Source organism: Macaca nemestrina, chromosome 1, assembly GCF_043159975.1.
Source record: "Macaca nemestrina isolate mMacNem1 chromosome 1, mMacNem.hap1, whole genome shotgun sequence".
NCBI lineage: Eukaryota > Metazoa > Chordata > Mammalia > Primates > Cercopithecidae > Macaca > Macaca nemestrina.
In genome coordinates, this window is record NC_092125.1 from 112,261,187 (window position 1) to 112,284,098 (window position 22,912).

Consider the following 22,912-nt stretch of genomic DNA (forward strand, 5'->3'; position numbering starts at 1 on the left):
TTTTTTCTGAGGCAGGGTCTCACTCTGTTGCCCAGGCTGGAGTGCAGTGGCATGATCATAGCTCACTGCAGCCTCAACTTCCTGGGCTCCAATAATCCTTCAACTTCAGCCTCCCAAGCAGCTGGGACTACAGGCGAGCACCACCACACCTGGCTGATTTTTTTGTACATTTAATAGAGGCCAAGTTTTGCCATGTTGCCCAGGCTGGTCTCAAACTCCTGGGTTCAAGCGATCCACCTGCCCCAGCTTCCCAAAGTGCTGGGGATTACAGGCATGAGCCACTGTGCCTGGTCACCTCTATATTATCACACAGAGTAGTTTCGCTGCCGTAAGAATCCTCTGTGCTCTGTCTGCTCATCTCCCCATCCCTGCTAACCCCTGGCAACCACTGATCTTTTTCCCATCTCCAGTTGTGATTAGTTGGAATTATACAGTATGTATCCTTTTCAGATGGGTTTCTTTGACTTAGTAATATACATTTAAATTTTCTCCATGTCTTTCCATGGCTTGATAACTCACTTATTTTTAGTACTGAATAATATTCCATTGTCTGAATGTGTCACAATTTATTTATCCATTCACCTACTGAAGGACATCTTGATTGTTTCCCAGCTTTGGCAATTTTTTTTTTTTTTTTTTGGCAGAGTCTCACTCTATCACCCAGGCTGGAGTGCAGTAGCATGGTCTCAGCTCACTGCAACCTCCGCCTCCTGGGTTCATGCGATTCTCATGCCTCAGCCTCCTGAGTAGCTGGGATTACAAGTGCATGCCACCACACTCAGCTAATTTTTTTGTATTTTTAGCAGAGACGGGGTTTCACCATGTTGGCCAAGCTGGTCTCGAACTCCTGATCTCAGGTGATCACCCACCTCTGCCTCCCAAAACGCTAGGATTACAGGCTTGAGCCACCATGCCTGGCATTGGCAATTATTTGTTTTTGAGTGAAATTCACAAATGGCCCTATTAAGTCAGCAACTTTTAAACTTTTTGATCCCTAGTAAGAAATAAAAAAAAAATTTTTGAGACAGAGTCTCAATCTGTCGCCCAGGCGGGAGTGCAGTGGCGTGATCTCAGTTCACGGCATCCTCTGCCTCCTGGGTTCAAGCTATTCTCATGCCTCAGCCTCCTGAGTAGCTGGAATTATAGGCGTGCACCACCATGCATGACTAATTTTTGTACTTTTTGAAGACACAGGGTTTTCCTATGTTGGCCAGGCTAGTCTCAAACTCCTGGCCTCAAGTAATCCTCCTCCCTAAGTATTGGAATTACAGGTATAAGCCACTGCATCCGGCCAAGAAATACACTTTGTATCTTGTGTAGACATACCTCAAATAATACTTTACTATTTCTCTTCTATTCTTTGCTAATATACTCCATCAAAATGCATCCACTAATGGATGAAGACCCACGGTTTGAAAAATAGCCCTCAGTGAAAATGGGGTTTGACACTCTTCCTTTCCTCTTTCTCAAATCTGCCACAACTCTAATCTTTTTTCTTTGCCTTGGGACTGCTGAATCCATGATTTTTTTTTTTAAAGGGGAGATTGAGAGACCTGGATTTTCTTCAAGATATGCTATCTAAAATATTTTACCAAGTGTTAAACAATGCGTCTATATTTGACACACATGGTGTCACTGTTCTGTGTCGCAGGTGACAAAAGGGATGAAAAGTCTGATTCCTGGGTAGTGGATGAAGGGATACCCAAGTTTCATTTTTGCCTGTGATTCCATTCTCAGACTGAAAAATATATATATATATATCTCTCTCTTGGCCATTTCCCCTGGGTCTCCTCCCCTTCTTGCCCTTCCACCAGCCAGGCTGCTAGGTGAAAATGAGGCAGTGAATTCCTCTAAAATCTGGAATTGCAGTTTGGTGGCCCACACGCTGATCCCTCCCCATTCCTTCTCTCAGTCCACCCTCTGCTGGGTTACACTGGGTCAGACAGCAGCAGTTTTGGCAGTAAAGAGGCTGGGTTGAGAAAAAAGAGTGGGGAGGGGCTGCCATGGAAGACAGGGGGCTCCATAAGGGCTGCAGAGGCGGCTCCAGAGTTTGGCCAAGGGTGAAAAAGAGCATCTGAGATATCCGGATCAGATCCTAAAGAAGGTGCAGAGGTTTTATGTGGATAAGCGCGGGACTGCTTTAAGGCCAGGAAAATGGAAAAAGGAGGGATTGATGGAGAAAGGGAGAAGAGGTGCAGCTATCAAAGAAAGATCATCAAAAGGGTCTCAGTCATTTCTTTTAAGGGGAACAGAACCTCTCCTTGCCTTCCTGCTCTCAATTACCCACGCATATTAAAGGACCATTACATTTCTTGTTATACATGATGTGTAGGGTGGGGAGAATTAAGAAACTGTAGAGAGAAGGGTCCAGAAAGGGGGAGATCATTGGGCTAAACTCAAGAATGAGTCAGGAAGCAGCTTTGGTAATGGAAGCCAGGCCTTTGGCTTCCTCTGGGGCTCCTGGAAACTGATCCCAGGATGGGCTGAGCTATGGGAGTGGTGAGTGACGTTAATGTTAACACAGAAGTAGAAACTTCCTTAGCCCCTGGTTTTTCCAATCTCCCTTCCTAAAACTCCACAAACTGTTACCTCAATAGCCCTAGTCTTAAAATTTTTCTTGAGTTCATAATTTTTTTCCCCAAAGTAGCTCTAATCCTAATGTTCTCTTTATTCCTCCTGGGCTCTCTAACAGGAGTTAGTAGCGACTTATGATTCCTGCTTCATCTCCCCACCCCATTCCCCAGGCTTCAGATGTAGGAGTATGTGGGTGAAAGTAGGTGAAACCTGGTGGACCATGACTGGGTTCAGACTATGTTTTTGAATGCCTTCAATCTGGAACTTTGCTTCTGATTCACAGTTTCCCTCCTTTGGTGACATTAACTTATTAAACAGATATTTAAGGAGTCTACTATTTGTCAGGCACTGGGAATAGTGTAGAGGCAGCACAGAAAACTTTCTTACCCTTTTGGAGCTTGCATGCAGGATAAGATTCAGGTGCCCCAGTTCCATCATCCTGTAGGGATGCTAGAACTTATAACCTCAAATTAACTTTTTTCCAATTTATTTTTTCTCTCTTTCAATAACTTTGCTAACCTCAAATTAATTAATTTTTTTTTTTTTTTAGATGAATTCTTGCTCTGTCACCCAGGCTGGAGTGCAGTGTGCAGTGGTGTGATCTCGGCTTACTGTGACCTCTGCCTCCCTGGTTCAAGTGATTCTCCCACCTTAGCCTCCCACGTAGCTGGGACTACAGGCATGCGCCACCACGCCTGGCTAAGTTTTGTATTTTTAGTAGAGATGGGGTTTCACCATGTTGGCCAGGCTGGTCTTGAACTCCTGACCTCAAGTGATCCGCCTGCCTTGGCTTCCCAAAGTGTTGGGATTACAGGCCTGAGCCACCATGCCTGGCCTTCAAATTAACTTTTTTGTTTGTTTGGTTGGTTGTTTTTTGACAGAGTCTTGCTCTGTTGCCAGGCTGGAGTGCAGTGACACGATCTCAGCTCACTGCAACCTCTGCCTCCAGGGTTCAAGTGATTCCCCTGCCTCAGCCTCCCAAGTAGCTGGGATTACAGGCGTGTGCCACCACGCCCGGCCTATTGTATTTTAGTAGAGACAGGGTTTCACCATGTTGGCCAAAATGGTCTTGATCTCCCAGCCTCGTGATCCGCCCGCCTTGGCCTCCTAAAGTGCTGGAATTATAGGCGTGAGCCACCGCACCCGGCCCAAATGAACTTTTAAAGGAGATTCCTCCTTCATGAAATCACTAGAACTCAAGGCGAGGTTTTCTCTTAAATGTTTACAGTTTTATCTTATTTATTTATTTAGAGACGGAGTCATGGTTTGTCACCAGGCTGGAGTGCAGTGGTGCAATCTCGGCTCACTGCAACCTCCGCCTCCTGGGTTCAAACGATTCTCCTGCCTCAGCCTCCTGAGTAGCTGAAATTACAGGCATGTGCCACCACACCCAGCTAATTTTTTTGTATTTTTAGTAGAGACAGGGTTTCTCCATGTTGGTCAGGCTAGTCTCGAACTCCCGACCTCAGGTGATCCGCCCACCTCAGCCTCCCAAAGTGCTGGGATTACAGGCGTGAGCCACCGCATCCAGCATTTACAGCTTTATTGATGTACGATTGATATATGCCAATATGTCTCTCCATGTAAAATGCATATATTTGAAGTACACTATTTGATGTTTTCATATGTATATACACCTGTAAAACCATTACACAATCAAGATAATGAACATATCCATCACTTCCCAAAGGTCCCCGCTTTGTCTCTTTTTAATAATCCTCCCTACCTTCCTCACCCTGCAACTACTGAAAATTCTCAGAAATACAAACTATAGTAACTTTTGATCTAGAGGACTAAACAGAACAACAGCAAAAAAGATCTCAGGACCTGATGAAGACTCAGGTGTTGGAGGGGAGCAGCTGGAATTTAGAATTAGTTGAGTCTAAGTTTAGCCTGAAGCGCTCACCAATTTGAGTAGCAAAGCAGCAAGGAAAGAACCTGAGTGTTAGGAGAGGGTGGTATCTTCCCTAGGGACAAAAACCACGAAGTCATTGGGCCTAGTTCCAGTTCAACAGGTGCCTGGGAATATTGGTAGGCTGGCACCTTCAATCTTTGGCCTGGGTAGGGTCTTAGGAGAAGGATTATACTGAAGGCTTCAGCTAAATAAAAGGCCTCTTCCTATTTATCAAAGCACTTTTTTTGGTATGCTGATTATAGGTTTAACGTGTCTTGTCCCTGCTGCTAGACTGTGAACTCCTGCAAGGCTTTTATGTCCTCAGCACCTAATGATCCCTGATAAGCACTCAAATATTTATTGAACAAATATGCAGCCAACTATAAAATGCTGTGAGTTTCTCAGTATGTAGTAAGGGTACATTTCCCTTAAGTTGGTATTTTCTGGGCCAGGCATGGCGGCTCACGCCTGTAATCCCAGCACTTTGGGAGGCCCAGGCAAGGCGGACGGATGACGAAGTCAGGAGTTTGAGACCAGCCTGACCAATATGGTGAAACCCTGTCTCTACTATAAGTACAAAATTAGCCGGGCGTGGTGACGCAGGCCTGTAATCTCAGCTATTCGGGAGGCTGAGGCAGGAGAATTGCTTGAACCCGGGAGGCGGAGGTTAGAGTGAGCCAAGTTGCGCCACTGCACCCCAGCCTGGGTGACAGAGTAAGACTCCGTCTCAAACATAAATAAATAAATAGGTATTTCCATGGAAACAGAAACAGATTTAATCTGGGGCCTGCATGTGAGTGATCAGCTTGGTTGGGATGGGGCCTCTGGAGGGTCCAAGGCTTTGGAGGAAGGAGAGTGAGTAGGTAGTTCAGAGAGGGACAGAAAGATTCCTTTTGTTGGCAAGAAAACCCCTCAATTCATCTTCAGCTACACCAAAGGTTTGGGGGCTCTGGTGGAGGTACTGTGCAGGGGTATCTGGAGTAGTTACTGTTAGGTACACTTTGGATTCAGTAGCCCAGGCTTTGCCCTAGGGAGAGACGGTTGTCATTTCAAGGAAGACTGCTTTATACGGTCAGACACCTGGCTCACACGGCCTTAGCAGCAGCGTGCCACCACCCCAATCCCACACATAAGCGTGAGGGGTCACAGAGGTAGTGAGAATGATGGGATCCAAGGATCTCATCTCTCCAGATCCACTCACACCAGGAGTTAATCGCTCCAGCGCCAGGCTCTGAGTCCCTCCCTCTCTCGCCCGAGCTCCGCCCCCCTTCCCTCTCGGCGGTCCTGGCGGGCTTCCCGTGGAGGGGGCGGCCCCAGCCCGAGCGCTAGGCCGGGCGGAGCTCCGGCCCGGGCGGAGCCGCGGCCGCCGCGTCCGGCCGCTGGACCGAACTTCTGCCGTGCGGACAGCAGGAGCGGCGCCGAGCCCCATGCCCCCACCTCTCCAGCCCGCCCTCTGAGCCTCCCGAACCCTCTCTCCATTTCCCACAACTGTGCTGGTAAGTCCCGCTCCCCGCACCAAACTTTTTTTGCTGCTGAGTTTGAGTCCTACGATCGGACCACGAGCTGCATTGTAGTTGGTGTTGGGGGGGAGGAGGAGAGGGTGAATTGAGTATAGCTGTCTTGAACTGAATGCCGACTCCACGGCTTCCCTAAGACGGATCAGCGCTCGCCCATTTCCCGAGTTGGAAGACCTCTCGATTTTAGTTGCTTAAACTTATGTAGAGATGGAGATGAGGGTTTGCGCTCCAACTTCGCTACCCCCTCCCCCATTTCTCTGAGCTCTAGCAGTTCCCGATACTTTCCCTCCATCTTTCAAGTATCTTTGGCTCTCTAAAAGCTTGTCCCCTCCCAACTCTGCCCTGGCAAAGCCCCCCTCCACCAGGCACTTCGGACCCGCCTCCTCTTCGTTGCCCTAGGGGACCCCGCGATCTTGGGGGCCATAAACTCCCTCCGGGGCTACGCGTCCTGCCAACCCGCCGCAGACGTGTAGCTGCTGGGTCCGCTGTGGAGGGAGGGGCTCAGGCTGGGGCTAGTCCGAAGCCAGGCGGGCGGGGCCGGGAAGGGGAGGTATAGGGGGCCGGACGGGGCGGAGCAGGCGGCATTTGCGGCCGGCGCCGGGGTGGAGAGTTGTGCGCCGGTCCCTGGGCCTGAGCTCCGGCTCCGGCTAGGGCGCCTGCGATGTCTCAAGATGGCGGAGCTGGGCGAATTAAAGGTACCGGCCCCCTCCCCCATCCCCATCTGGACTGATTCCGGCGGTACGCCGTGTCCGGGAAGCGACCGAGACTGGGTGCCGGGGCTCGGGTGGGCGCCGACGACGTGGCAGGCACGGGCTGCTGAGGATGGGAAAGAAGTGGCTGAGAGCGAGGAAGGGGCTGCGGCGGGGCTCCGGGGGCGGGGCTGCGGGGCAGATGTAGGGGTGGGGCCGAGGGGAATTGCAGCTGTTGGGGGCTGAGGCGCAGGGGGCGGGGACGAAGGGTAGAAGTCGGATTTAGTAGTAGGGGCAGTTGTTGGGGTAGGGCCAGGGGGAAAAGCTGCTCTAGAGGCACTGGGGGCGAGTCGATCGAGGCCAAGAGATGCGACAGTAGGGGGCAGATGCAGGGATGGGACCGCGGGGCAGATGTAGGGGAGGCTCCGGGGGAAAGGCAGCTGAAAGGGTAGGGTCTTTGGGGCTACTCTCGGGATCCGAGCTTTGGGAAATACCAGTAGGCGGCTGAGATGCAGGGGGCGGGGCTGTGCGGGCTGATACCTCGAGGGGTGGGGCAGAAGCATCCTGGAGGCTCAGAGGAAGGTCCTGCCTTAGTGAATCGCGATGTTTGGGCAGAGGCAGAGGCATGTGAAACTATGAGATAGAAAGGAGGGAAGTTATAGGGAAAGCTAATGGAAAAAATAAGACAGGACAGAGAAGATAAAGATGGGGAGAAAGAGGAGCAAGTTTCTCATCACATTCCACAAAAGGGGTCCAAGACAAAGCCTCCTGTGAGAAGAATTGTGTAGGGCTAGCAAGCCCTGCCCATGACAGGATCTCCTAGAGATTCACAGAAGGGAGTCCTCCCTCTAAGGAGAGCGCTCCCCTCCTTCTGCCACACAGAGTTTGGAGGGTGACCACGTCTGAGGACATCTCATAGAACCTTAAACCACCGAGTTCATCCCCATGCCTCCTGGTTTTCTTCTGCCCTTTGAAATGGAGCTATGGTCCTGGGCAGTCTGGAGGTCTAGCCACTGGGCCCAGCTACCTTCAGGAAATTTGCGATTTTGTGCCCTGACTCAGAGGCTTTTCCTTCATCCACCCAGGGCCTCTGTTTAGAGCTCTGCCCGCTCCTCTTCCACCCGTGTAGGGGGGCTGTAGGTTGTACAGGAGTATTATTTTCTCTATGTAGGAGAGACGCCAGATAATGGTTCCTGGCAGATAGAGTAAACAGGCAGGATACTTGGACTCAGTGAATCACTGTTAATCTCCTCAACCTAAGTTTTGGTCCTGTTTCCCTTCCAGAAAAATAGGACTAAGTTGTGGGGAGGGGGCGGTTATATTAATGATTCCAAGAAAGGATCTGGGGGAGTAATGAGCATTGAACCCTGACCTGAAAACCCCGGCCCACAGAAGCTTCAGAGGCTTGGGGGAAATAGCTGAGGAATTAAGGAGGTTTGGAGGGGTGGGCTGAAGGGCACAATCCTCCAGCCACCTGGCCCCTTTCTTCCCCGTGGGGCTGTCTGGCTTGAATCCTCTTGTCTCTCCCTCCTTCTCCCTGTCTCCTATCCTCTTCCCAGGAGGCTGGGATGAGTTTGAGTGTCTGAGAAAGGGCAAGAGAGGAGATAAGCAGCTTAAAGGAGAGTCCAGACTAGAGGCAGGGTTGGAGGCGGGAGGCTGTATAGACTTGGAGGTGTGTCTGAGGGTGGCTTGCTGTCTGCCATTCCCTGCCCCACTCTGGCCACTTCCAGGCCTGGGGAGACAGACAGTGTTGCTCAAGCTTGGGGTGGGCAGGGGGTGGTGATGATGCTGACCTGATGGTTGCTAAAGTGGGACTGAGATGTCCCTTTGGATAGGTTGACTACCTGGCAGTAATCCACTAGCTGCGAAGCATCATCTTTCCCATCAGTGCTGGAGGGAAAAAGGCACTGCCCACCTGGTAGCTCAGCCCATGTCTTGGCAGGGCAGGCCTGTGCAACGGAGGATTCTCAAGCTTCTCTGTTCTTCTCCACAGCACATGGTGATGAGTTTCCGGGTGTCTGAGCTCCAGGTGCTTCTTGGCTTTGCTGGCCGGAACAAGAGTGGGCGGAAGCACGAGCTCCTGGCCAAGGCCCTGCACCTCCTGAAGTCCAGCTGTGCCCCTAGCGTCCAGATGAAGATCAAAGAGCTTTACCGACGACGCTTTCCCCGGAAGACCCTGGGGCCCTCTGATCTCTCCCTTCTCTCTTTGCCTCCTGGCACCTCTCCTGTAGGCTCCCCTGGTCCTCTAGCTCCCATTCCCCCAACCCTCTTGGCCCCTGGCACCCTGCTGGGCCCCAAGCGTGAGGTGGACATGCACCCCTCTCTGGCCCAGCCTGTGCACCCTGATGTCACCATGAAACCATTGCCCTTCTATGAAGTCTACGGGGAGCTCATCCGGCCCACCACCCTTGGTATGGCTCTTTGTGGTCCCTTAGTCTTCTGGACTCCCTACCTGTTCCCCAGACATTTCTTAGGCTTTAGTCCTATGGGATCAGTGACCTGGGATGGGGGTGATTTCTGTGGCTGCCTGTGCATGGGCTTGGAATAACTGCCCCTTTGTATCCTCAGCATCCACTTCTAGCCAGCGGTTTGAGGAAGCGCACTTTACCTTTGCCCTCACACCCCAGCAAGTGCAGCAGATTCTTACATCCAGGTACATCTCTTCCAGTCTTCCTCCCTCATCCCTGGGGGGTTACCCCTGGACTCTGCTTTCTGACTTTCTTCTCTTCTGCCCTGCGCTTTTCCCTATCCATCCTCTTGTACCTACTTGTCTCTCGTTCTTTTGTGTGTCTCTTCTCTATCCTCCGGACATCTAACTTTCAGCCTCTCTGTGCGTTCACCCCTGCCCTCTGGGGGCTACATGCTGATACCTCTTCGTCTCCCTCCTTGTTACAGAGAGGTTCTGCCAGGAGCCAAATGTGATTATACCATACAGGTGCAGCTAAGGTGAGTTCATCCTCCCTATGCTGGGTACGCATTAGTGGTAGGAGTGAAGTAGGAGTATGACAGATACCCTTACAAGATGTCCCTGCTCTGCCACTGTCTACTGCAGCCCTGGGACTTTTGTTGGATGCTGAGGGCTCCAGACATCTATGACTGATTTTCTGGGGTTCCCTGTCTCTCTGCCAGCTTCAGCTAAAGAAATTTCTTCCCAGTCTTTCTTCCTTTCTCATCTCTTACCAGGTTCTGTCTCTGTGAGACCAGCTGCCCCCAGGAAGATTATTTTCCCCCCAACCTCTTTGTCAAGGTCAATGGGAAACTGTGCCCCCTGCCGGTAAATGCTCTCCCCTTCTTCTGTCAGTTATCCCTTACCGTTTCAGTTCATAAATATTAACTACAAACCTGTTCTGAAAGAGGTATGCCTAGCACAGTGCGTGGTACATAGTAGGTGCTCAGTTTACTGACTGAATCAATATCATCTCAAGAGTATTAAGATAGGGCTGAACAAAGGTTCTGTCAGAACTCGGAGGAGGACATTAGTTCAACCCGAGATTTAAGAAAGACTTCTTTTTTTTTTTTTTTTGGAAACAGAGTCCTTGCTCTGTCACCCAGGCTGGAGTGCAGTGGCGGGATCTCGGCTCACTGCAACCGCTGCCTCCTGAGTTCAAGCGATTCTCTTGCCTCAGCCTCCCAAGTAGCTGGGATTACAGGTGCCCACCACCCTGCCCAGCTAATTTTTGTATTTTTATTAGAGACAGGGTTTTACCATGTTAGCCAGGCTGGTCTCGAACTCCTGACCTTAGGTGATCTGCCCACCTCGGCTTCCTAAAGTGCTGGGATTACAGGCGTGAGCCACCGCACCTGGCCAGAAAGACTTATAAGTCATGACCCCAGAGCTGAGAGTTGGAAAAGGTGAGGCATCCTTATTCCTCCTCCTCAGGGACTCAGTGAGTGCGTTCCTTTTTTCTCCCCAGGAGTGAACCCCACACACAGCCCGAGACAGTGCTCCAGTTTTGTGAGCCACTGAATGGGCCTCCATCCCCTTGGTCAGTGAGTGAGGGAGTTGGCCTTCCCTCCAGGGAGTGAATAACCCGAGACAAGATATCCTTTGTTGAAAGAGCAGAGCCCCTTCCCAGAGCCACTTCTCCACTGACCGGTCCCTCCCTTCTCCAGGGTTACCTTCCCCCAACCAAGAATGGGGCTGAGCCCAAGAGGCCCAGCCGCCCCATCAACATCACACCTCTGGCTCGACTCTCAGCCACTGTTCCCAACACCATTGTGGTCAATTGGTCATCTGAGTTCGGACGGGTGAGCACAGCTAAAGCAGGGTGCCGGGAAAAGCCTGCTGAGGGTGAAGGGGAACCATCCAGTGTCCTGGGTTGGGGAAGCACTTTTCTCTTTATGGGTCTGTCTCTGGTCCTCATGGAACAAAAGTGGGCAGTGGTGGTATGAGAAGCAGAGGCTAATTGTCTACCCCCTACCTCCAAGTAGAATTACTCCTTGTCTGTGTACCTGGTGAGGCAGTTGACTGCAGGAACCCTTCTACAAAAACTTAGAGCAAAGGGAATCCGGAACCCAGACCACTCGCGGGCACTGAGTGAGTAACGTCTTTCCTCTCTTCCCCACCTGATCTGGATCCATGTCTTCCTGGCCCTCCAGTCTTCATAATTAAACCCGTACCTCTTTTTTGACAACTTACTTCCTTCTCACATGAACCACATCCCTCCCCCTCTACCCCGACCAGTCTTCCAGTCTTTATAGTTGAAGTTGGACCACTCCCAGGCAGTGAGTGACACCCTTGCATTTCCATTTATGTATCTGCTTTGCACCTCACAGTCCCTAACTCCAGCCGTGCTAGAATATGGGCTCTCTGGACTGGAAAGAATCTTAGGGATCCTCTAATCTAACCCTCACATGATGCTTCAACTCCTCCACATCATCTCTAACATAGCCAGAGTGTCACCCAGCTATGTTTAAGCATCTTCAGGGATGGGAAAATCCCCCACACCCAGCCTTTATCATCCATATCCCAGACCACTCCACGTGACGTCCCACTGGCCCCCAAAGACGCTCCACCCAGCACCCTCTCAGCCAGAGCCATCTGTTCCTGGCCTTACCAGCTCCTGGGCTGCCTCCAGCCTTGCTGACCCCATGGCTCTGGCCTCACTTTTGTTTCAGTCAAGGAGAAATTGACTGCTGACCCTGACAGTGAGGTGGCCACTACGAGTCTCCGGGTGTCACTCATGTGCCCGGTGGGTAAAAGGGGAGAAGGGAACAGGGTGGGAAGGGAGTTGGGTTTAGCCTGTGGACTTTGATGAGGGTTCCTAGGAATACTGGAGTGAAGTTTTCTGGGATGAAACCAGACTGGAGCCTCTGACAAGAGAAATTGCTTCTCCTCAGCTAGGGAAGATGCGCCTCACTGTCCCTTGTCGTGCCCTCACCTGCGCCCACCTGCAGAGCTTCGATGCTGCCCTTTATCTCCAGATGAATGAGAAGAAGCCTACGTGGACATGTCCTGTGTGTGACAAGAAGGCTCCCTATGAATCTCTTATCATTGATGGGTAGGGCCATTTTGCTTCCTCTTAACCTAGGACATCTGCTAGGACCCTCTTTTCTTTGTTATTTCTTTTTCTTTTTCTTTTTCTTTGTTTTTGAGATGGAGTCTTACTTTGTTGCCCAGGCTGGAGTGCAGTGGTGCAATCTTGGCTCACTGCAACCTCCGCCTCCTGGGTTCAGGCGATTCTCCTGCCTCAGCCTCCTGAGTAGCTGGGATTACAGGTCCGTGCCACCACGCCTGGCTAATTTTTGTATCTTTAGTAGAGACGGGGTTTCACCATGTTGGGCAGGCTGGTCTTGAACTCCTGACCTCAGGTGATCCGCCCACCTCGGCCTCCCAAAGTGCTGGGATTACAGGCGTGAGACACCATACCCAGTCTATATTTCTTTTTTAGCCACCACCTCCTTCAGGGTTTTTAATTTATATGGCTTACTTCTCCTCACATGAACCCCAGTTCTCACCTTATCTATCCCTTTTGCCAATTTGTGTGTGTGTGTGTATGTGCGGGTATGTGGAGTGGGAGGGCAATATTAAGAACTTAGTATATACAAGGCATCTTGCTGAGTACTTTTAATGAGTTATCTCATTGAAACCTCACAATAAGCTTATGGACTGGGTGCAGTGGCTCACATCTGTAATTCCAACACTGGAAGGCCGACATGGAAAGATCATTTGAGGCTAGGAGTCTGAGACCAGCCTGGGCAACAGAGTAAGACCCTCTCTCTATAAAAAATTAAGAAAGTTAGCCAGGCATGGTATAATAGCTCATGACTGTAGTCTTAGCTGCTCAGGAGGCTGAGTGGGGAGGAAGGTTTGAACCCAGGAGTTTGAGGCTGTAGTGAGCTATGACTGCATTACTGCACCCCAGCCTGGGCAACAGATTGAGACCCTGTCTCAAAAAAAGAAATAATCCTTTGATTGGCTAGTGACACTCACCCAGAAAAAAAAAAAAAAAGAAAACAATAACCCTATGAGATAGGTAGTATCATTACACATGAGGAAACTGAGGCCGAGAGAGATTGAATCTTGCTCAAGGTTACATTGTTAAGTGGCAGAGCCGGTACTGAACTGTCATAGTATATCACCTATAACAACTATCTGACTTCCCACTGAGCATTGCAGTAAGGTTCTTTTGAGGGCCTGGAAGTTCTGATCTTTTGATCTTGCTAGTCTTAACCCCTTTTCGGAATCTACATTATGGTTCTTGTTCCCAGTCCCCCCCGACGGTTTTTTTTGTGTTTGTTTATTTGTCTGTTTTTGAGACAGGGTCTTGTTCTGTTGCCCAGACTGGAGTATAGTAGCACAATCATAGCTCACTACAGCCTCGACCTCCTGGCCCCAAGTGATCTTCCCACCTTGGCCTCCCAAAGTGCTGGGATTGCAGGCATGAGCTACCATGCCTGGCCCAGGCTGGAGTGGTATGGCACAGTCTTATGGTCTCGACTCACTGCAACCTCTGCCTTCTGGGTTCAAGCAATTCTCCTGCCTCAGCCTCCCAAGTAGCTGGGATTACAGGCATGTGCTGCCACATCCGGCTAATTTTGTATTTTTGGTAGAGATGAGGTTTCACCATGTTGGCCAGGCTGGTCTCGAACTCCTGACCTCAGGTGATCCACCCGCCTCGACCTTTGAAAGTGTGATTACAGGTGTGAGCCACAGCGCCGGCCTTTTTTTTTTTTTTTTGAGGCAGAGCCTTGCTCTGTTGCCCAAGGTGGAGAACAGTGGTGTGATCTAGCCTCACTGCAACCTCTGCCTCCCGGGTTCAAGCGATTCTCGTGCCTCAGCCTCCCAAGTAGCTGGGATTATAGGCATGTGCCACCACACCTGGCTAATTTTTGTATTTTTAGTAGAGATGAGGTTTCACCATGTTGGCCAGGCTGGTCTTAAACTCCAAGCCTCAAGTGATTCACCTGTCTCTACCTCCCAAAGTGCTGGGATTACAGGCGTGAGCCACTTCACCCGGCCTCAGATTGTATTTATTTTAAAACCTGTTACTTAGTTTGCAAAGCTCTTTTACATACCTTCTGTTACTTGATTCCAACAACTCAGAGAGGTCCAGTAGGATGGATAATGTCCTTATTTTACAGATGAGGAAACTGAGGTACAGGAAGGCGAGTTATAGAACTCTCTGGCTACTGTTCCGCTCATCTCCCAGCCCCATGAATTTTCATCTCTCTCCTCCCCCAGTTTATTTATGGAGATTCTTAGTTCCTGTTCAGATTGTGATGAGATCCAATTCATGGAAGATGGATCCTGGTGCCCAATGAAACCCAAGAAGGAGGCATCTGAGGTTTGCCCCCCGCCAGGGTATGGGCTGGATGGTGAGTGACCCCCTGTTCCCCAGCTAAGCTAAATCTTGGATGGCCTCTTCTCTGAGACATAGTCTTCGTAATATCCGCAGGCCTCCAGTACAGCCCAGTCCAGGAGGGAAATCCATCAGAGAATAAGAAGAAGGTCGAAGTTATTGACTTGACAATAGAAAGCTCATCAGATGAGGAGGATCTGCCCCCTACCAAGAAGCACTGTTCTGTCACCTCAGCTGCCATCCCGGCCCTACCTGGAAGCAAAGGGTATGAGAAAATAGGCTGAATCTACGGCAAAAGGGACAGGGGAAGAAGTCAGGGATGATCATTGGACAAAGCCTGGGGCAAGAGAAATGTGGAGGGGACAGAGAGGGAACCTGGGGACCTGAGCTGGGTGAGGGCATCTGTGGTTTGCTGGCTGCCTCAGCTCTTCTCTACCCACAGAGTCCTGACGTCTGGCCACCAGCCATCCTCGGTGCTAAGGAGCCCTGCCATGGGTGCGTTGGGTGGGGATTTCCTGTCCAGTCTCCCACTACATGAGTACCCACCTGCCTTCCCACTGGGAGCCGATATCCAAGGTATGACATGGATCATAAGATGGACCCTGCACTGTCACACCCTCCCCAGAGCTACATCAGAACCCCTGTTCCTTCTCAAAGCTTCCTGCTTCTCCTGCAAGGGGCCACAGTCCAAAGTGCTTTGTCTTTTGGTGGTAAAGGGGTCAGATAGGAGGTTGATTTTGATTTTTCTTTTCTTGCTAGGTTTAGATTTATTTTCATTTCTTCAGACAGAGAGTCAGGTAAGTGGTTCTTTCTTCAGAAGATCTCAGATCTCTGAAGTGTCCTTTAGGCACTGATGGGACCCCTCCCTCTCTTATGATCTCTGGGGATGTAAATCTGCTTTTCTGTGAGGGCAGTGGGGTGTAGGTAGCTTATTATCCTCCTCAGCCCCACTGGTAGTTCCTGAGATTCCTACTTAGGCCTCCTTCGTAGATCCCCTGTTACTATTCTGCCCCGGCCTACTCACCCCCACCCCCGTGTGCACTTAGAGCACCATGCCTGCCCTAACCGGACATTCCACACATTTCAGACACCCACAACGCCAAGAACCTAGCAAGTTGGAGGAGCTCTCAAGGCAGGGAAAGGCGAAGGGTGTGGGGAAGTAGGGGAAAGAGGGAGAGGCTCTCCCTTTTCTCAGAGAATACCTTGGGATCCACAGGGGTTGATTGCCCCCATACGGCATTTCTGAGATGAGTGACTGGGAGGTGGGGAAGTCAGGATGAGATCTTAAACTATGTCCTTGATTATTCCTAGCACTATGGCCCCTCCGTCATCACCTCACTAGATGAGCAGGATGCCCTTGGCCACTTCTTCCAGTACCGAGGGACCCCTTCTCACTTTCTGGGCCCACTGGCCCCCACGTTGGGGAGCTCCCACCGCAGTGCCACTCCGGCGCCCCCTCCTGGCCGTGTCAGCAGCATTGTGGCCCCTGGGGGAGCCTTGAGGGAGGGGCATGGAGGACCCCTACCCTCAGGTCCTTCTTTGACTGGCTGTCGGTCAGACATCATTTCCCTGGACTGAGTTCCTTGGAGTATGGAAACTTCACTGTCCCCCAACACTGAGCAAGTATGCTGTGGAGTCCCAACCCCAGCTACTCTGATCCCTCTGCTGGCTCTGGCCAAGGGCCAGACAGACCTTCACAGATGCCTACTTTTGGCCTCATCTCTGCCTGACAAGGCCAGCACCCAAAGGGTTAATATTTAACCTCTTTTTAAGGACATTGGGGTTTGTTTTTGGAAATGTTCTTTAGATGGTGGCACATTCCTTTGGGTATGTTAACCTAGGCAGTGGGAGGTAAATGGGATGGGATGTGAGCTGGGAGAAGGGCTGAACCCTCAGCCTCAACTGTGTCTAGAGCCTCTTGGGAAAGGGGCACCTCTCTTGAACCCCAAATGCTCTCTCTTCTTACCCCCAAACCCATGGCTCTATTTCTTCTTCACATCCATTGTCTCTTCATGTCCATTCCATTCCCTTCCCTTTGGCCACACAGACAGGTGGAAAAACTGAGACAGGCAGTTTCAGAGATGGACAGAGAACTTTATTTTGGATTGTGGATGTGGATTTTTTTGTACATAAATAAGAAAAACCAAAATACTCCAAAGATGACTTCCCCTGCCTCCTACTCCAGTATGACAGAGGAGGATGTAAGGCCTTAGCCATGATCCCCCAGTGGTTTGGGAGTCAGGCCCGGCCTATTGCTTGGGTCTCTCTCTATTTATATATTTAAGTTCACAGTGTTTCTTATTCCGCCCTAAGCTTCTAGAGGCTCATGGCCCTGTGGTTAGGCCTGGCTCATTCTGCACCTTTCCAGGGAGGTGGGAGGACCCTGTGCCCTCCTTCCCAGTCCTCTTTTTCAGGCTCATCCAAGGCCTGAGACCTGTGTTGTAATTTTACTTTTTATTCCTAAAGTTGTAGTGAAGCTGTCACCCATAATAAAGGTTGTGAATGTTCTGTGAGTGTCACGGAGATGGGCTAGGGAGGGGATGTTACACTTCACTTTCCAGAGCCCTGGTTTGGGGGAAGAGGGTCCATGTTCCATTCTTCCTTTGCTGGCCCTGGGTCCAGGTGAGCTGCACTTTTACACGGTGGGGGTGTTCCATGGAGGAATTCCCAGAGAGGTTGTCCTTCCTTCCTTTCCCCCATGCCTGTAAAACCAGACCATTCCAGCCCAGTGCTGTGGAGCTCTCCAGTCCCTTTTCACTTTTCCCTGCCCAGATGTTGCAGCCAGAGCCTGAGGGCAAACTTGGTTCCAGTGCTGACTCTCTCTTTGCCCTCTGCCATGGTTGGGATCATCCGCAGCAGGGTGGACATGGGCAGGACCAGAGGTCGGGCTCTTCCATCCTCTTCTAGTTCCAGTGCACTGCATAGTGACAACTCCTGTTGGGGCTGTGCCTTGTAGCTTACAAAGAACTTACATGTATGTGAGGTCCCCGAATCCTCCCAACTACCACAGGAGGTGGTGGGTGTTGATCTCTTTTGCAGAAAGGAAACAGGTTCAAGGAGGGTTAAATGACTTACCCCTCTGTTAGAACTGACACTTAGACCTTCAATGCTAGCCAGTTAGAGCACGAATCCTTGGGGTTTGATGGTCAGTGTCTTAGATCTCATGGACCTTCTTAATTATCACCTGACCCACTCTCTTTAAATCTCCCCACACCACCAAATTCCATCCTGAGGAGAGGATAGACGCTGTACTTCTCAACATGAATATGCTGGTGTATTAGAGGCTGAGGGAGAAGCTCTTACTTACAGGACAGAGGGTGGTAGGTCCTGGGGGAGAAGTCTGGGTGTCTCTGTCCCATCCTCTGTGGCAGCCACTGCAGCAGCTACATCTGGTGTCAGCCACATAAGGGCGCTCACCTCACTTGGGTTTGGTTGGATCCGGGCCTGGGGTCAGACATGGTGACCCCTCAGTCATTGCCTCTCCCTGGGATGCCTGTTCGTGATCAAAACCTACCTGCACTTTTCAAGGAGAAAGGCAGGCGCAACGGGAAAGGGTATTGCACATTCTTGGTTATCTCTGACCACCGCCCCCTTCCCCCCACCCCTGCCGCCCAGCTTCCAATCACAGGCAGAACCAGGTTGCTTGGGCTCCCCTGAGCCCTGTTTCCTTCCCTCACTGCCAGCCCTACCTGCAGCTGCTGCTGTGATTCCTGGGAGATCACAAGTAGATACAGAACAATGTGATGGTACTTGGGTAAACCCCAGCTCAGCCTAGGAGGGTAGGCAGACTAGGAAAAGAAAACAGCAAAAGTGAGAACTTTCTGTCACTTTTTTTCTTTTTTCAGATGGAGTTTCGCTCTTGTCACCCAGGCTGGTGTGCAGTGGTGCACACCACCACTTGACTCACTGCAACCTCTGCCTCTTGGGTTCAAGCGATTCTCCAGCCTCAGCCTCCAGAGTAGCTGGGATTACAGGTGCCTGCCACCACGCCCAGCTAATTTTTGTATTTTTAGTAGAGACGCGGTTTTGCCATGTTGTCCAGGCTGGTCTCGAACTTCTGACCTCACGTGATCCGCCCACCTCGGCCTCCCAAAGTGCTGGGATCATTGGCATGAGCCACCACACCCGGCCCTTTCTGTCACTTTTTGAGACTTTGTTAATACAGCTTTAGGGTGAAACAAAATGGTGGCCAAAAGCTGAGGGCATGGATGGTATAGATGACACAGCAGGGACATGGGTGAGGGTTATGGATTTGGGGACTCCAGCCCACTTATGTGCTATTGTTTCCCTTGTAGCCAAGGCAGGTAGGGGCTGATCTATGGACTTTGGTGGGTAGGTGTTGAGGTCTGTTGGTTAAATATGAAGGGGCTTCTCCCAGCTCCTTGTCTCACCTCCCATAAACCCAGAGGGACCCAAGAGAACTGGCCCTGGGGCAGGTGTAGTCCACACTCTTCCCAAAGTTCTCGAAGCCCTCCATCCAGCAGCTGGGAGTCAGAGAGGACACATCAGATTGGCCAGTGCCTGATTCCTCCAAGTCCTCCTGCTTGCCCCTCCCTCAGCCCACACCCAAGGTGGTCCTAGGCATGGGTCTTTTGGCTCAGGTTGGATCAGCTGACTGGTTACCTCCTCCTCAAGTTCCACGTGCCCACCTGCAACAACAGCGGGGCCAACAGGTGAATGGTGGTGGTCTTGACCAGGGACCGCCCACTCACTGTTGACATTTCTCTCCCCTCCAGTGGACACAGGGAGTTGCAGTCACTTGTGGCTATGAAGATGCCACATTTTGGGGCCCACTTTATCCTTTTGAGACTGGGGAAAACACTGTTGCGGGGAAAGGGCAAATTTCTGTACGTGGGGCCTCGTCCCCAGAATACTCACCCGGGGGTACCCAGAGGTTGGGGGAAACGCTGAGGGTGCGTGCCCTTCTGGTCAGCAAGACAGTCTTGTCGCTGGACTGCAGAATGACGGCCACACCCAGGTCCACACCTCGATCTGTGGGCAGCTCAGCCCCAGGAACCCTGGGCCGCCCGTCCAGGGCCGCAAAAGGGCAGAAAGGGGGTCGCTGGCAGAAGGAAGCCAGCTGGGTTAAGGCTTCAGAAGTGGGGCGGCACTGGGTGGGCGTGACTTTCAAAAATGGGGCTACGCGCGTTGGAGGCGGGGTCCCCGCCGCCAGTTCCCACCCGATTTCAGTCCCCGTCTTCGGCCCTTCACTGCCCCCACCCCCGCTCTGAGGCCCCTTTCTGCTGACCTGGAGCGGAAGCCTAGCGGAGGCGCCTGGGAAGGGCCTGCTCGAGAGGACAAGCCGTCCTCGCTTCAAGCCGCAGTGAATGGGCCACGGCCCGAGCCCTGGCCCGGCTCCCAGGAGGCCACACACACTCCGTGCGAAGCTCACCGACTCCGGACGCCCGGACAGGAGCAGCTGTACCCGCGCCGCGGCCATAACGCGACTCTGGGGTCGCTGCGGCCCGCCTGGCGCCCTCTGGTGGCCTAGCGACGCTTCCTCTTGGAGCGTTCCGCTGGGTCGGAAGGTAGCGGGGTTTCCGAAAGTCCCCGGGAAATCCGGGCACATCTTTTGAGGATGACCCATGGGTATAATATTAAACCACAAAGAATACCTGTAAAAGCTCAGCTCCTATTTCCTTCCTATCTTCTCTGTTTAGGACAATGACCCCCAGACCGACTGACTTCAGGACTCACATGTTACTTCCTACCAGCCCTAAGCTGAACTGTAAGCACCCTCTACAGCACTGTGCACACCTGTTACAGCAGGCATCACTTTGAATTCATTATCTCCAAGCGAAACACGCCACATAACATTTTCGAGACCACTTCTCCTTCTTTCACTTCACCCAAATGGCAACCAAGTATGCAGATGCTATCTCCTTAAACTTCCTCAAACTCATGTTCTCTCCAGCCTTCATTCATTGCCCTAGTTGAAGCCTTCCTCATATTTTGCCTGAGATATTATTGCAAGTCTCCAAATAGTCTTGCCCCTACCAGTTCATCCTCTACAGTGCTGCCAGAGTGATGTTTCGAGAGTCTCGCACCACCCAGACTGGAGTGCACTGGCGTGATCCCAGCTCACTGCAACCTCCATCTCCCAGGTTGAAGCCATTCTCGTGCTTTAGCTTCCCAAGTAGCTGGGATTACAGGGCGTCCACCACAACGCCTGGCTTTTTTTGTTTTTTTTGAGACGGAGTCTTGCTCTGTCACCCAGGCTGGAGTGCAGTGGCGCGATCTCGGCTCACTGCAACCTCCACCTCCCTGGTTCAAGCGATTCTCCTGCCTCAGCCTCCTGAGTAGCTGGGATTACAGGTGCGCACTACCACACCTGGCTAATTTTTTAATTTTTTGTAAAGATGAAATCTCACTGTTGCCCAGGCTGTTCTTGAACTCCTGGCTTCAACTGATCCTCCCAGTGTGTTGGGATTATAGGATTGAGCCACCATCAAAATTATTCTTTTAGCTGTTTTGAAATGTACAGTAAATTAATAACTATGCTACCCTGCTGATCTATCCAACACTAGGTCTTATTTCTTCAAACTGTATTAATCTGTGCCCACTAATCAACCTCTCTTCATCCTCCCCATCCTTCCTAGCTTCTGGTAATACCAATCTATTCTCTTTTTTCTTGAGATCCACTTTTTTAGCTCCCATGTGAGAGAGAACATGCAATATTTGTTTCTGTGCTTGGTTTATTTTACTTAACATAGTGACCTCTAATTCCATCCATGTTGCTGCTAACGACAGGATTTCATTCATTCTTCCGGCTGAATAATATATACATTTTCTTTAGCCTTTCATCTATTGATGGGCACTTAGGTTGATTCCATGTTTTGGCTATCGTGAATAGTGCTGCAATAAACATGGGAGTGCAGGTATCTTTTTGATATATTGATTTCTTTCCTTTTGGAGAGAGAGATATATATACATACCCAGTAGTGGAACTGCTGGAGCATACAGATCTATTTTTAGTTTTTTGAGGAACCTCTGTAGTCTTCCATGGTGGCTGTACCAATTTACATTCCCAATAGTGTACCAGGCAGGGCTTTCCTTTTTCCACATCCTCACTAGCATTCATTCTTTCTTTTTGGTAAAAGTAACTAATTGGGGTGAGATGATATCTGTGTGATTTTGATTTCCATTTCTCTGATTAGTAATGTTGAACATTTTTTGATATATCTGTTGGCCATTTCTATATCTTCTTTTGAAAACTACCTATTCAGATCTTTTGGCTATTTTAAAGTTGGATTATTTGTTCTTTTTGCTATTGCTTGAGCTCCTTGTGTATTCTGGTTATTAATACCTTGTTAAGATAGTTTGCAAATAAAACATCCTCATCTTTCAAACTATACATTGTCACTTTCTCTGTGTTCCCTTTCCTGCCTGACCCTTTTCCCTTTCTGGCCTCTCCGTACGGAGTTACTCTTCTACTGTAGCACCTCCAATACTTCCTGGTACTTATGTACTTATTTGTCTCCTCCTACTAGACTGTATGCTCAAAATTTATTAATCTTTACAACTCCAAGGCTTACCCCAGTACTTAGCACAAACAGGTGCTTAGTAAATGATGGTGACTGGTCTGAAGGCAGAAATGGTGTCTTACTTATCTTTGTATGTTGTGTTTAGTATGGTGGCTGGCAATTGTTTGGCACTCAAGTGTTTAAAGAATTAGAAAACACATTGGTGAGACCAAACTGAAGATATTATAAAACAACATTTAACTGCTTTAAATGAATTAAAGCTGCTGGGACAAATTATATCCATGATACTGAGAGAGACAATTTAGCGTTGCCAGTTTTAAGGAACCATGGAGAAGAGGAAGGTACTCATTTACTGTATGCTTATCATATGCCAGGCATTGGGCTAGCTGTTCTACGTAGTTTCAGATGTGTTAGAAGCCTGGAGCTGGCAAATGTGGCTTCAGTCCACAGATTCTAGTGTGACTGCTTGGGACAATCTACCTGCTAACCCTCAAAATAACTTTTTCTTCTACTCTGTGATAGCCTTTCACATTCCCTACACTATGTGTGTGTTAGAAATTAGTTCATCAGCCTGGGCAACACAGGGAGGCTCCGTCTCTACAAAAGAAAAAAAAGAAGACATTAGCCAGGTATGTGTGGTGCATGCCTGTAGTCCCAGCTGCTCCAGAGGCTGACGTGCAAGGACGCTTGAGCTCAGGAGGTCAAGGTTGCAGGGAGCTGTGATTGCACTATTATACCCCAGCCTGGGTGACAGAGTGAGATCCTGTCTCAACAACAAATTTTCTGTCTTATCTATCTTATCTATCTATCTATCTCAACAAAATAAAGAACAGGCATAGACATTTGAAAATAAAATTAACTTCTTAGGAAGAAGTTTCCTACTGCCAGGGATGTAGGTAACCATAGGTGTGGGTAACTTCTTTATGGATACAGATACATCTGATAGATGATT

At 50.2% G+C, this 22,912-nt stretch overlaps 2 protein-coding genes across 8 annotated transcripts; one reads left to right on the forward strand and one right to left on the reverse strand.

The window, feature by feature from the left end:
- Positions 1–5,812: 5,812 nt before the first annotated feature.
- Positions 5,813–16,984, forward strand: LOC105479037 (protein inhibitor of activated STAT 3). 2 transcript variants are annotated; one of them, XM_011736818.2, is made up of 14 exons: positions 5,813–5,964; positions 8,668–9,085; positions 9,243–9,327; positions 9,570–9,620; positions 9,858–9,948; positions 10,788–10,922; positions 11,106–11,211; positions 11,793–11,866; positions 12,015–12,175; positions 14,359–14,492; positions 14,573–14,741; positions 14,919–15,052; positions 15,236–15,273; positions 15,788–16,984. In XM_011736818.2, exons 2-14 carry the CDS (start codon positions 8,671–8,673, stop codon positions 16,052–16,054), a joined length of 1,860 nt encoding a protein of 619 aa, XP_011735120.1. In that variant the 5' UTR covers positions 5,813–5,964; positions 8,668–8,670; the 3' UTR covers positions 16,055–16,984. The 2 variants fall into 2 exon arrangements, with proteins under 2 accessions (XP_011735120.1, XP_011735119.1); XM_011736817.3 differs by lacking the exon at positions 5,813–5,964 and adding an exon at positions 6,549–6,680.
- LOC105479035 (nudix hydrolase 17) lies at positions 16,748–22,619 on the reverse strand. 6 transcript variants are annotated; one of them, XM_011736816.3, is made up of 7 exons: positions 21,412–22,619; positions 19,355–19,538; positions 19,100–19,125; positions 18,868–18,960; positions 18,166–18,264; positions 17,784–17,920; positions 16,748–17,393 (listed from the first exon to the last, which is right to left on the reverse strand). In XM_011736816.3, the coding sequence occupies exons 1-7, from the start codon at positions 21,433–21,435 to the stop codon at positions 17,231–17,233; spliced, it is 726 nt and encodes a 241-aa protein (XP_011735118.1). In that variant the 5' UTR covers positions 21,436–22,619; the 3' UTR covers positions 16,748–17,230. The 6 variants fall into 6 exon arrangements, 4 of the variants coding, with proteins under 4 accessions (XP_011735118.1, XP_011735114.2, XP_011735115.2 ...); XM_011736812.3 differs by having other exon boundaries at positions 19,725–22,619; XR_011607989.1 differs by having other exon boundaries at positions 17,255–17,393; positions 17,784–17,969; positions 19,725–22,619.
- Between the last annotated feature and the right edge of the window lie 293 nt (positions 22,620–22,912).